The sequence below is a fragment of the Drosophila takahashii genome, chromosome X (assembly GCF_030179915.1).
Source record: "Drosophila takahashii strain IR98-3 E-12201 chromosome X, DtakHiC1v2, whole genome shotgun sequence".
NCBI classification, from domain to species: Eukaryota; Metazoa; Arthropoda; class Insecta; order Diptera; family Drosophilidae; genus Drosophila; species Drosophila takahashii.
This window is the reverse complement of record NC_091683.1, coordinates 20367445-20382009: the sequence shown is the minus strand read 5'-3', so window position 1 is coordinate 20382009 and position 14565 is coordinate 20367445. Positions and strand designations below refer to the sequence as shown.

Genomic DNA, 14565 nt, shown 5'->3' with positions numbered 1-14565 from the left:
TTGAATTTACTGGGTGGGTCTTTTCTGCTTTATTTAAAGGAACATGGAATCCTGGTGAGATCATGCCCTGTTGTGCAACCTGGAAAATGGATTCTTAAAGATGGGAAGGATTAAGCAAGGACTTTGAAAAAATTCTATTGTTGATAGATTTTTTATTAATCTTTTTTATAATACACAGACTTCTTAAACACTGATCTATGCAAGGATAAATAGATCCGAGCAGCACTGACAATTTACTTTTACTGAGGCTATGAAGGCGGGAATTTTTTCTCTTTGCCTGAGTATAATTTGATCCAATTAATTTTAGCGTAATATATATTTCCTCCCTTTTCTTTGAATTATTTTCTTCTTTTTGTTATGTGGTAAAAAATATAGTTAGATCATCCTTTTTCTACATTTCCAGTTTCTATTTTAAATGTTAATACTTATTAATTCCCTTTATCTCTTCGTTTCGTTCGTTATCATATTTAGTATGATTATATGATATATTAGTGATTTTCTGCATGGTTCAAATAAAATAAACCATCCCTTCATTATTTTTTATAATCAAAATATAATATGGTAATTTTTTCCATTGTGAGCTTTTCAATTTCAAAAGATTTTCAGAGGAAAACCTACCGGTGTTATATCTTTTGGTAATACAATTTCTTGAAAAGAAATTGAGTTTCATTTTTGAACATCATTTTTTCTATCTCTCTATCCAAAATCAAGTATTATAGAAGTATTTCAGAAGTTTATACTTTTGGCTGTGATTTTTGATCCCCTTTCCTTCCTTGTCTCGAAATCGTTTTGTGATACAACCTTCGAAGACTGATCTCCTGAGACCGAAGACTCTACTTGTTCTCCGTGATTATTCCAGCTGGACCGCAGACGTACAGCTGCTGTTGGTCCCGGTCCCTGAGGGGCTTGAAGCCCAGCTCGTCGGTGGGCACGCCGTACTGCTTCAGCTTGCACTCGTAGGTCTCGAGGAGGTCGTCGTGGGCCTTGCGGGCCTTGGCCACCTCGTAGCGCAGGTCGAGGATGATCTTGTTCTTCTCGTCGACGATGTTGCCCACGCGCTCGTCCAGGCTGGTTAGCTTTTCGGCGAAGTTCGGGGCGCAGGTGGCGATCGTCTCGTGCAGGACAATGCTGCGCTTCTCGTCCTCGCGCATCAGGGCGGCGATCTTGCGCTCCAGAAGGACGTTCTTCAGCCCCGTCTTCTGCTGCAGCTCCACGATGACGTCGTTGAAGCGCTCCTTCAGACCCTCCCGCTCCGCCACCAGCGAATCGTTGCGCAGGATCAGAGTCTCCGCCTCCCACGTGAGCCCCTTGACCTTCTTCTCCAGCCGAGTGTTGCGCGCCTTGAGGCGGCTCAGCTGCTGTTTGTCCCGCTCGTAGAACTCCAGCTTCCTGCGGAACTCGTTCAGCTGGATGTTCGCGTGCTCCAGCGGCTCCTTCAGCCGCCGATTCTCCGCCGCCGTGTCCGCTGCGATCCTGTCTGAGCGCTCCGCCTGCTTGCGCAGGTGCTCCAGCTGCTCCTTCATGCTGCCGATCAGCGCCAAGTTGTTCAGCGTGATGTCGTTGTAGTAGTTCTTCATGTCGTTGAAGGCCAGGTCGTGGTGGTCCTGCAGGTCCTTGATCTGCTGGTTCTTGCGCTCCTCCACCTCGAACATCTGGGTGCCGTAGAAGAGGTCCAGCTTGGCCTTCTGCTCGATCATCTTCTCCTCGTGCAGCATCTCGTTGTCCTTGCGCTCGCGCTCGAAGGTGATGCGCTGCTCCCTGTCAACGAAAAACAATTAATTTAATTAAATAAATAGTTAAACTTAATTTGAAAAATGTTGACAGTATCAGAAATGCAAAATAGTAGAAATATTCAGAGTTTCTGGTGGGTTTCGACGTACACGCAACTTTTAGAATTTCCTTTTAAACATCTATATTTTATTTTAATTTCAATTTTTTGAATTTAAAAGGTTTCTAAATAAATTTGGAAAAGTAGTTATACATTTATTTATATTTATCTTGGTTTCATAAATTGTTTTTCCTAAATTTGCTAGATTTTAATAAAAAAACTAATAATTTAGCTGAGAACTTGTGACATAGTACACCTATCTGGGATCAATGCTTATAAGAGGGTACCCACAGCAGCTTCTCGTTGAAATGGGCCTCCATTTGGCGCAGCTGCATCTCGCTCATCTCCATCCTTTCGCGGAGCATCCTGCGCAGCTGGCGCTTGTCCCTTTGCAGCTCGTTCTCCTGGAGGACATGGTGCTCCTGGGCCAACTTCAGCTGGGTCATCGCCTCGGCCCGAACCTCGCCCAGCTTGTTGTGGTTCTCGAACTGCAGGTGCTTCATCTGCTGCATCACGTGCTTGGTGTCGATGTCGGCGAGGTCCTGCGTGGCCTCGATCTCCTTGTCCTTTTGCTGCAGCTCATAGCGGGTTTCATCTGAGTATAGGAAAAATTAACAAAATTAATATAAACCCGAGAATAAAATCCTAAGATACGCATTTCCAAACTACCCATCTCAGAAATCGAAAAAAATAGGGTTACGATCTGCAGGACTCACCCAGCTGTTGGCGCGTGATCTCCCAAAAGGTGCGGATCTTGTCCCGCTCCAACTGGAAGTAGTTCCGCTCCTCCCGCTCCCGATCCATTTCCGCCTTCAGCCGGAGGGCAAAGGCCTCCAGCTGATCGCGGGTCATCGCCGATGTGTCCACGCCATCGATAAGCACTGAGGATGGGGTGAAAAATGGTTATAATCAGATTTCGGAATACTTATTTCATAATAATATTTTAATATAGTTTATTACGAGTCGGGATCCAATATTAAATGGTAATGTTACCCCCTGTACTGGGGATCGCTAGCTTATGTTATTAGTGGGCAAAAAATATCAGAAAAATGCCTGTCTTTGGCACAAATTCTTAATGGATTCTCCACTTTCTTATTTTCCTATGTTTTGACCAAATGAAAAGTGGGTGAGTGAAAAGTTTTTGGCCGCATATTTGGGGTTCCCGGCTTTATGGCAATTTAATGAGAGCGGCACGCCTGGTTGCCCCTCCTGCTCCCCCCCTTACCCCCTTTTCGACCATTTTTACCCCTGCCACGCCCCCTTTCCTTGGCCACTGCCCGCATATGTGGCCCAGCAGCAGACCGTGTTGTAATTGTTTTCTGTAATTGGCATCGTTGGCCGGCTGGTGCCAGGACTCGAACTAGAAAGGTCTACTAGGACCAGGACTACTAGGACTCGGACTAGGAGCCACACGGAAGAAAACACGACAAATAATATAGATTTCTTATGTCGAACAACAATTTAAATAAAAATATTATTCTTACGAAATCGTTGAAAATAAACAAAATATTAACTGGGAAATTTAGTTACCATAAAACAAAGGCATTATTTGATTTATTTAAAAGGTAGTACCAAAACAAAATAGATTGGCAGAGTTAGGATCATAATAAACGTTTGCTTACTAGTGATTAAAAAAAGGCAAACAGTATTTATAAAATCTTTTTTTACACCATTATTTACTATATATTTTTCTTAGTGCATGCATAGAAACAATTATGTGCGTTAGATGTCCCAGGGAGCGCGGGGAGGTCAGGGGTCAGTGGTCGGGGGCTTGGGGGAAAATGCAGTGTGCTCACTCGTGGAAATTAAGTGGACAGTTTGGCCCCCCATTTTTTCCCTTTTAATTTTTGGGCTGCAAGGCTCCGCCAGAGCAATTGCATCGGGAATTTCTTGTCCACAGTTCTCTTCCTGGTCTTCTCCTCCTGGCCACTTCAGCCCCCCTTTGGCCCCTCCTCACACAGATTATCGTTATTTACTAATTGTTTTGCTTGGCCTTTTTAAATTGCCCTGAATGACCAATGTCCGCCATTCCAGCTGCCCAACTGCCCAGCTATCCAACTACCCAACTCAACTACCCAGTGGCACCCTGCTGCCATTAATGTTCCGAAAATGAATTGCCAGGCAGTCCTCGTCCTTGTTCCGTTTGTCTCCGCGTGCAGAGAGGCTTTAACGGCCGGAGTCCTTTAAAGAGGACCCAGCATAAATACTGGAATAACTAAGCAATTTCGAAATTAAAGTTTCTAACGAAAATTTTAATTTGGCCTTAGAATTAAATATATTTATAAATCAAATTTAAATGTCAAAATATGTGCCTAAAAGTATGCAATGAAAAAGAAATAATCATCTTAATAAATGTATTCAGTTGACTTTCGGACTAAAAATATATTGTTGGATACTTTTAGACACTTATTTTTACATTTAAAAGTAATTTCAAAAACTAGCTATTTCTGTGGCATCCCAAATGGTTTATAATTGTTTTTGGGATCCTTTTTTTCTAATTTGATGGTTTTTTTTTTAATAAATTAATAAAGAAATTTATTGCTTCAATATATTTCTATAGTTGTACTTACCTGGCAATTTTTTGCCCTTTTTGCCCTTTTTACCCTTCGGCGGCTGTAAGAAAATAATATTATATTTAAATACATTAAAGATACAAAATGCAGTAATGCACAGCATATTAATAAATAAAGACTCACAAGACAACCTGTAAGTCCAAAAAGCAAACTAAAATAAATCCCGAAAAATTAAATAATAAAGCTAAGACCCCAGCTGAGCTGGAATCTGGAATCTGGAGTCTAGGAGTTGAAGTCGCCGCTGAACTTGCCCCAAAGAATTTCCACATTTGTCTATGCAAATTGAATGAGCTCTCCCCACAGGAAAATGAAAATGAAGATGAAAATGGGAAAGGGGAAGGGGAAGGGGATTGCGCAATTGTCGTCTGCAGCTCGCAACTATTTTTCGCACTTTAAATCCTTTAACAACGTTTAATTCGATTCCCTTCACGTGGGCGAAAGGCGGAGAAATGCTGGGAAAGGAGAAAGGCGAAAGTGGGCAAGGGAGCTGCCATCGTCGCTTTAAATAATGTGATGGCGCGGCTTTCAAAACAATTTCGCAACAGCTGTTGGCTGTTGGCTGCTGGCTTATTGCATATTTTATGACTGCAAATTATTCAAAAATTTTCGAAGCCGCCTGCGCCCGTCGTCGACCGCGCTTTCGCCATGTCCAAAGGCGCAAAATATATACACATATAAATAAATATATGTAGCGGATGGAAAAAAGGCGGATATATGTTGGGGGCAGGTCTATACATAAACAAATGATCGAAAATAGACAACCGACGGCAGGAGGAGAGTGGAGGGGCCGCAAAGGACTCCTGCTTGGCTGCAATAAATGCACAGTGGAGCTAAGCTAGCATGGAAATGTCAGAGCCAAAGGCAAATTAAATATATATAATTGTTACAATTTCATTTTCAAGAAACAATTTGCAATTTAATTTATTTTTAAATATTAAAAAAAAAATCTTGCACAGACTCTTTTTAGGTGTTTCGAATCAAATTTTACCTGATTTAACTTAAATCATTTAAGGAATATTTCTTAGATATACTTTTCGAACATATTGAATTCTTACTGTTTTTTAAATGAACAAGAAAAGATTAATTATGGTTGTGTAAGGACAATAATCGATATTTTTCAAGTCTGAAGGCCCATTCAATTGTGCTGACCAGCGGGACATTATTGTCGAGGCTCCACTGTCTGCCCACTCGCAAAGTGCAGTTTGTATATGCAGCAACAGCAACAGCCTGGCTTGGCATGAAAAATTGAATGCGCCGCTTGCAGTGCAACTGAAGCTGGGAAACTGGGAAGAAGACCAAAGGGAGCAGCGGAACGGCACCGGAAATCGGAAATCGGAAGGAGGCGGAAGCTGCTGCTGCTGGCCAAGCAGTGCGGCCATAAGGATGCACTGCTTTTGTTGATGTGATTTAACAACTTATTACTCACCATACTGCTGCCGGTTCGACTTCTTCTTCGCTACGATTCACTTGCCGACAAAAAGGACCGCCCTCCTTTGGTTTTTCCTGCCAACTAAGCCGCCGATGATGTCCTGTCCTGCCGTCCAACAACAAAACAAACTTATCGATAAAGCAGTTGACAATGTGTGGGTGCTTGTGTATGTGTTGGTGTGAGTGTATGTGTGTAACCGGGCAACCGAAAGCAAAGGTTAAAGGTTAAAACGTTGTTGTTTTTTCGGGCTCACTCTTGTCTCGATTATTTTCCGGGGAGCAAAAGGGAAAGGGCTGGAAAAAATGAAAAATTTGTGGGGAATTTTTACAGTTATCACCTGGGTTTCTGGGGGGAGGTTTTTGAATGCCAAATAACTATTTAATCGTAAAAGAAATGTTATACCGTGGATAGTGGATAGTTTATCTTGAAGACCTGGAAACGGAACCGTTTATGCGTTTTCTTTATTTTTATTAAAAATGGTATTTAATTAACAATTTAGTAATATTTTATTTTCTAAAATACAAAATTGTAAAGGAATTGTTATTCTGAACTGTGGATAATTTATTTTACATCTATTAGCATTTTTCTTTATTTTAAGCAATAGTTATATTTAATAAATAAATATAAAAAAATCTTGTAATTAATATCACCATTATTATATATATTTTTAAATACAAAATGCAAGTCTAAATTGACCAGAATAAATTACAACCACTTTTGTTGGCATTCTCGTACTTTATATAGTGCCCAGCATTAGTTTGCTGCCCAAGCCAGTGAAAACCGAAAAGCCACGCCAGACCAGACTCTTTCTCTTATCGCCGTCTGCTGTCTGCTTCCCATAAATGGTCCCTTGAATTTCCACCCTGCACCTCCCTTGCATCTGTTTGTTTATTCGCCCGTCCGTTTGGCGGACTTTAAATGCTGGTGGCACTGCAGTCTCTGCTCTTGACTGGCTAATTTGATGATTTCGTGAAATACGATATTATCAGGAAGCTGGCAGATCCAGATCCTCGGCTCCTTTGGGCATTGCTTGATGGTCCTGAAAATCTCGCTCGAATCAACTTTATTAGTCCGTTGAACAACACGGCACGTATGGCTTGGAAATTCCCCAGGAGCCCCTGGATCCCCAGAAACGCCTGAAAACCCGGCATTTTCTCGCCTTAATTAATGTTGGCCAGGGGGCGGGGCTGGTTGGGTAAACAAAGGGCGGCGGACTCGGCTCTCCGGTTAAATGCTTTAATTGAAATTAATAACCGCAGCCAGTTCTGGCCAGTTGGCCAGTTGAGCAGTCGAGCAGTCGGCTGTTGAGACAAGGAGAGATCCCCGTGGCTTTCGCATGGAACAACATTTTGGGACCCGGCACACAGACACCGAGAATTTTCAATTGTTTTCATTAAAAGTCAATTTCTGATAGCGAAGATGCTGCGGCTGGTACACAGAGAGAAAATAGTGGGGTTTTTATTTTTTGTAATTTTAAAACTTTAACTTCTAGTTACAGATTTTTACACACATTACATTAAAAAATTAAGGAAAATATTTACAATTTAACTTATTTTTGTAATTGGTTTTTGTAGTTGGTTTTTAAATATGAAGGATTGAACAGAAATAAAAGACTTTAAATAACTAAATAATAATAATAAGAAAAAGGATTCCTGATTAAAAATAACATGGAAGATTGTAACTTAAAATAATATTATCTTATATATTAATTTATTTAATAAAAATTGTAAAACACTCATTAAAATATGTTATTTTTATAAATAAATTGTCGCTATATAATTGATTTTCTTTGTGTACCTTCAACCCTTTTTCGACACTTTTCCTTCTGCCCTGCATAATTTTTGTTTCATTTTATTCTGGCCAACGGCTGCGGTCGGTCATGGCCCATTGAGCTCCGTAACGGCTGCCAAGGGTTAAAGAGGGCGGCGCACAGGGGGGCGGGCCTGGGGAAAGCACTGATTGAAAGTGAAAGTATTTAAAATATGATTAGAAAATTTGCTTATCGAGGTCGAGGTGTGGAGCGCTTTAAGAAGATTTCATTAAAGGCAGCCAAATTCAATTGAACTATAGACCTGCAAGAACTTAATAGAGGTAATAGGTAGTATATACAAACTGTTGACATTTGCCTAATTTAAAGTCCTTTATTTAAAACAACCTCAGTTGGTTATGACTTAAAGACCTAGAATTTTAGACAATTTTTGGTATAATAAAATAATAAATAATAAAAATAATACAAACATTTTCACAAAATTACTAGTTATTTGTAAGGATAAGAAACTTGTAACTTATACTTATAACTTATTACAATGGAATCTCAGTTAAAGACTTAAATGTGTGATATTTTCGATCTATGAACTTTTTCAGGCATTATTGCATAATTACCATAAATGTCAACTCAGTTGATGCAACTGAACAAATGAAACTATGGGCAAGTACATATGCATGGGTGTGTGCAGATTCGTTGGATTTTCCGGGAGGGGTCAAAAAGGGGAGGCAAAGGGGGAGGGGGCGGGGCCTGCAGTGCTCATTGCGGTGGCAAAAGTTATTTGCTGTGTTATTTTCACAACAACTTCCGCTCGGCGCAGAAACGGATATCCTGCCTCTGAGTGAGAGATCCAGATACGTACGAGTATATATATCTATATACATATATACAGATGGGTAAAAGTTGTTGGTGCAGCTGGTCGGACGCCTTGTCTTGTCTGTTGTTAGCTGTTAGCTGGCAAACCCCTCGACCGCCCCTCGCCATATGCAAAACTCGGCTCTTAGAACTCCTCGGCTCGGCTCAAACTTTGACTTGCGACCCAAACCCCGCAGAACTGGCAATTTAAACTTTCTGATTAATTTTAATAAATATATTTTTGTCCTTTATTTGTAGAATTTGTTCGTTTACCATATAATATATATAATTTGTCTTGTATATATATGCTTGTTTATTTATTATATATATAAGATATACTTTATGCGTTTACTGCTGGTTTATATAGAGCGGCTCTCCATTTTTCAGGGGGATTATCGAGAGAACTTTGATTAAGCTTCAGTTTTATGTTTTCATTTCTTTTCTTTTTTTTTGGGTGAACTTCTTTGATGGATCCTTAAATCCATCCTAAATACACATTACAGTTTATCCTCGTTGGCTATATACATTTTAATTTTACTTTTATTTTCATTATTATTTTTATTTTTAGCTTTAACTTTTCTTTATGTGCTGTCTTATATACATTTCTTAGGCTTAAAGTAATCGTAATTTAAAAGCAACGTAATGAGAACCTAGTTTATTACACAGTTAAATGGATTTTAGCCACAACAAAACTATATACAGAATGTGAAAAGTCGAAGGATTCCAGGATTCTATAACATTTCCTCTATTTTATCTTATTTATTTTCGTTCAGCATTTAGGTCTGCTAATAATGGCACATAATATTATTGTGTATTTCGATTTCTTTTGATATAAGTACAGTACCATATAGAGAGATATATCCCGCTTAGCATATGAACAACCTTTAATGGCTCTGATTCTTCTAGAGTCCATTTGTATAACTATGATTTCCACTTTACTATATGTCCTTTGTTTTCTGTTTTTTTTCGTATATTTTTTTTTACAAATTTCCATTACAAATTTAGCATTTGCTTATTTTGCTTTATACACGAACCAAAAACAATCTGGTTATATGCAGTTGTGTTCAAAATTATAGGATTTGCAGAATGTTTTATAAGGATTTGACAAGATTTTACTGAAGGGACAAAAGAGATTCGAGAAAATTTTTTAGCTTGGTAAGTAAAACAAATTATTTTAGTTCACTTTTAAGAACTAAATATAAAGTCATCTTCATTATAAAATTAATATGATTAAAAACTAAAAAGCTTTGCTATTATCTTGAACACAACCGTACGGCCACATATACATATATAAATATGCGTAGGGGGTTGCTTAGATGTTGTGGCTAGATTTGGTTTTATTGTTGCAGCGGCAGCACAAAGCGGCTCTTAATTAAAATGCAACAAATGCACAAAGGGTCCTGCAGCAGGACAACTGTTGCACAACGGGGCCAGGCAGGAGTCGAATAAAATTTCAATTAAATCAATTCGAGCATGTGGCCAGAGGGGCCCAGTGTCAAGTGTCCTGAGGTCCGAGTACCGGGTACTGAATCCTTCGTTCTTCGTCCTTCGAGTGCTGCCTACACACACGAGCAACATGCAACTTGCTACTTGCTACTTGCTACTTGCAACCGGCAACCTGAAGCAGCTGTAATTGAATTTCTGCTGCTGGAGTGGCTTGTTATCTCGTATTTGTTTAATTTTATTTCTCGCTCGGCCGCCCGGCAGTCATCATCATCATCAACTGATGAAAAGATACGGCTGCAAGCCAAAAATTCGGTTCAAGCTGGGCTATTTGCTATTTGCTCTGGCCAAAAGGAACACAGAAAGAAAAAATTAAAACAAACAAACAAATGGGCAAGAAAAAAGAAAATAATAAATTTTATTTAGAGTTTCTGTGAAATTTATATAAACAAACAGGAAACGATTGAGAGCACAAAGTTTATCTTGGGAAGCTTAAATATTTTGGCTATTTTGGTAATCCAATTGGTATCAAAAATTCTTATACATTTTCTAGGTATAAAAAAAAATATTTAAGAAAGTTTTGTTTTTTATAGTTTTATCAAGATGTAAATCAATTAAAAGTAATAATAATTATATTATTTTTTGGAAATTAAAATTTTTTAGTGGAAATTTCTTTTGCGATTTTATTTTGGATCAATGAAGTTTTATGGCGAATTTTCTAGGAGTGTAGATTGTAGTGTTTCTAGCAGAGCTTCACTTATTTAGCCAGCTGTTGCTCGACAGCCGCTTGTCAGCCATTGAGACATTACAAAGCGAAGCCATTTACCAGGATGCCAGGATACAAGGATGCACACACACACTCACGTACTTTACGTACCAACACACTCACACTCCCGGCGCTCGCCATACAATACAATACTTATAGGAATATTCAAGCCGACACTCATTTCATTATTAAATCAAAAAAGTTGAGTAAATTTCAGCCAGCGGCTGACAGCTTCCGCACTTATTTTGCTCATATTTTCCCTATATATATTTTCCCCTACGTATTATCCCGAGCCCCGCCCACCGCCCCTCTCCCTTTTATGTGTGTGTAACAATTCAACTTGATTGCCATTTGTTTTAGCGAGCTGCTGTCCCATCCTCCCCCCGGAAAATGCGGAAAATGTTTTGCGGCCAACACACGCACACAAGTACATTTTCCCCCAGCCACGCCCCCTGTTCGCCGCCCACCGTCAAGTAAGCGGTGTATTCAATTAAACTTCCGTCAAACATGAAGCGAACTCCCAAAACTCCCCCTGCATTTTCCTCTTGCCTTGGGGTTATAAAATAAACATGTTGCCACACACAAAATTTAAATAGATACAAGTTCGCCACACTGCATAACACAATAAACCGCAGTAAAACAAAGGCGGTTGGAAAAAAGACCGCCAAAAGAATGGCCCCGAAAATATGACGGGGATGAAGGAGATCCTGGATATATCTCAGAATAACGAGGATGGTCAAGAAGTGTCCTTGTCTCAGGTTATCAAATAAAACTCTTTAAAAAATTAAAGAAATCGTTCAAATTATTTTAAAGGCTTCTTAAATATAAAATTAGTGAAAATACGAATTAAAAATTAAAGATATTAAACTTTAGTATAGACAAAAATAATATAACTGTAATTAAAATAAAATAAAGGTTTTTAAAAGAAAAGAAGTGTAAAACCAACTAAGAGTTAAATGTATATTATTTGAATCTAGACAAAAATAATATAATTTTAAAGTAGGAAACGAATAATATAATCGTAAGTAAAAAAACATTGAAAATATAAAAAAAACTATTTTTCCAACCAAAAGCATTTAAAGACTATCGTGTTCCATTTTCCTCACTTCTTAAAACCAATTTCCCTCGGTTTTTCCATTCTCCTTCGCCAAAACAAAGGCAATTTAAAGACAGCAGTCACAGCAGGGAATGATAAAAAGGGAAATGCGAAATTAAAATACAATTTGACGGCATCAAATAGAGCAATTAAGCGCTTCTCCCCGCCCACTCAACGCGTCGTCGCTTTTCACCCCCTCCACGCCTACGAAAGTAGGCAACACTTTTGGATAGACAGAGAGGGCAGGACTCACACGCACACACGAACACACGCACACCATTGTGCGCGGGAAAACTTGATTACAAGTGTCGCGGAAAGCCCCAAAAAACAACTCAAACTGCGGCTCCATAACAATCATAAGCAGCAAAATGCACATGTACACTGGCAAAAAATTGGGCTAGGACGGGCAAAAGTTGGTCTACAGATTATGAAGATTTCTATTTTAAATTAAATATATTGAATAGTAGCATTTACATTAGTAAAATAGTCAAAGTCGGTCTAAAGAATATGAAGATGTATAATTGAAATACAATTACATTCAATAATAATTATTATCTTAATAAAATAGTCAAAAGTATGTCAAAAGATTATAAAGATGTATTAAATTAAATAACAATATTTATAATATAAAATATATAAATACACAGTTGGCAGTTGAAAACTAAAAATAAAAACTAAAATATAAATAATTGAAATATAATATAGATAATATACATTTTGAAATAATTTTTTAACGAATTTAAAGATGAATTTTACTCAATTTCAACTATCGAACTTTTCTCCCTCTGTGATTGTCCTTTTGTGCATGTTTGTCTGGCATTATTGCTGCTGTGTATTTATATTTGTTGTGCTATTTACGCAATACAACAAAGGACAACAAAGGATGCGCGAATTTAAAGGCAGCCAGGATAACAACAAAAGAAGCTGCAACAGTGGTAGTGATATGAGCAGCAGCAACTTGTGTGGCAGCAGCAAAAACCCCGCGGCAACATCGGCCTTAGAATTAGCTGGAGTGCAATGAAGATATGAATAGCCCCGCCGAATTTGTGAAGGAATTTAGAAATCATTTCTCTGTCTACTTCAGAGATATATTTGCGGATTTTAATTAAAGTTAAGGCGAGCAACTACCGAAAGCAATGCAAATAAAATGAAAACTCAAGACATTTGCGAAGTAAGTCAATCTCCGGAAGAATATTCAGCAAAATGATATTATTTAATAACGATTTTAACATTATTGCATGGTAAAAACAATATATACCAGAAATTGATGATGCGCATATCGATTTGATCCCCGCTTATTTTTTTTTGTGTGTAGCAACAATCTTTTAAATATGAAAAGCTGAGCTCTTCCTGTTGCAACACGAGGTGACTGGCAAACAAGCGACATCAACATTAACACGAGCAGCAACAACACCATCAATGGACAGTGGCAGCAGCAGCAGCAGCAACTGCAGCAACATCAAGTTGCAACATCAGGAAAAGTGTTGCTGCCGGTTGACTAGTTCTCGATGTTGTACGTTGCTGCTTGGCTTCCTTTTCTTGGGGGTCTGTGTAATTTGAAACACTTGTGTCAACGTGGCTAAAACACCCCCACAGTTCGTTGGACCCCCTCCTTTAACCCACTAAAGCCCCTGCTGGTGACATGTTTCTTTGGGTTGCTGCTGCTGATGTTGCTGCTGTGTTCATGTTGCTGTTGCTGCGGTTGTCAGCGTCTTATTATCATCATCAGTGGCAGCTTTTGGCGGTTTTGTATATTTGTAGCTGCTTCTCTCTTCGTTTTTTTTTTATTTCATTTTAGTTTTAAGTTCTGGCAGAGGATTGTTTGGGTTTTCCATGGGGCGGAGGGCTTGAAGGTTTGGGGGCTGCTTACAATGAAATTCACTTTGCCAAAAAGTTTTCATTTCATTAAAAACGTGGCTGTGTGGGTGTGTGATATGTGTGTGTGTGTGGTTAACTGACATGCAAGTAATTCATCAAAAGCAAATGCAACGCAGATGGGAGCCGAGAGTTTTCTGTGTCCACAACTTGTGCCCCACAGCTGCCATACACACACTTGAAAAAAAACACCCACACACACGCGCAAACATACACACACACACTCAGCTGCGAAGACAAGACGTAGCCACAGAAAAAAAAGGAAAAATAAAATACACTTCGCTGCAAGGACTTAAAAAATAAGACAACAAGAAACCAAAAGTTTTGGCAAACACCAAGAAATAGTTGTTGGCAAGACAGGGGTTAAGAGGGCGTAAGGGTTAAGGGGTAAATCATTTGCATGAAAATAAGAAATTTAATTACATTTAAAGGCACAGGCAGCAGCAACACGATTAATATTTCTCCTCGCGGCAAAATAAATTAAGAAAAGGTCCCAAAGTCTATTTATAATAAACTCCCCGCCCCTTTGGCTTCCAGAACCTCACAAGTGTCAATCAAAGTTGAACAAATGAACAAGAGTCAGTCGAAAGTAGCCCAAATTAACAAATAACAAACGAAAAGTAAAAGAAATCATTTTTTCCAACAAATCAAAAAAGTTTCCCTTTGTTTTTGTGTTACTTTTCCATATTAATTGACCTCTCGAAAGTTTTGTAAATCGGTTTGGGAAATTGGTAAAAAAAAGGTGCGTCAGCCGCCAAAAATTGAAATGAGAAAATCAAAAAAAAAAGTTGACTGCCGAAGGGGTTGATTAGAAACGCAAAGAGTGAAAGTTATAGACCCGTAAGCAATAAATATCAAGAGTTTCAACGGAATCTGCGTTATCTTATCGTTTCTCATTGAATTCTTATCATATGAATGGTATGAAAAAAATTGCC

The 14565-nt window shown here is 38.7% G+C and overlaps 1 protein-coding gene across 2 annotated transcripts; it reads right to left on the bottom strand.

The window, feature by feature from the left end:
- Positions 1-161: 161 nt before the first annotated feature.
- Gas8 (Growth arrest specific protein 8) lies at positions 162-6182 on the bottom strand. Of its 2 annotated transcripts, XM_070218932.1 has the most exons (6): positions 6084-6182; positions 5828-5935; positions 4399-4441; positions 2545-2709; positions 2120-2423; positions 162-1758 (listed from the first exon to the last, which is right to left on the bottom strand). In XM_070218932.1, the coding sequence occupies exons 2-6, from the start codon at positions 5828-5830 to the stop codon at positions 834-836; spliced, it is 1440 nt and encodes a 479-aa protein (XP_070075033.1). In that variant the 5' UTR covers positions 5831-5935; positions 6084-6182; the 3' UTR covers positions 162-833. The 2 variants fall into 2 exon arrangements, with proteins under 2 accessions (XP_070075033.1, XP_017000098.3); XM_017144609.3 differs by having other exon boundaries at positions 5828-6170.
- Between the last annotated feature and the right edge of the window lie 8383 nt (positions 6183-14565).

Bases quoted from the DNA above. Each gene is read 5' to 3' on its own strand.
- Gas8 (XM_070218932.1), bottom strand. The intron at 2,710-4,398 runs GTAAGTACAACT...CCCCATCCTCAG, and splicing joins AAAGGGCAAAAAATTGCCAG to TGCTTATCGATGGCGTGGAC. The intron at 1,759-2,119 runs GTGGGTACCCTC...TTTCGTTGACAG, and splicing joins CATTTCAACGAGAAGCTGCT to GGAGCAGCGCATCACCTTCG.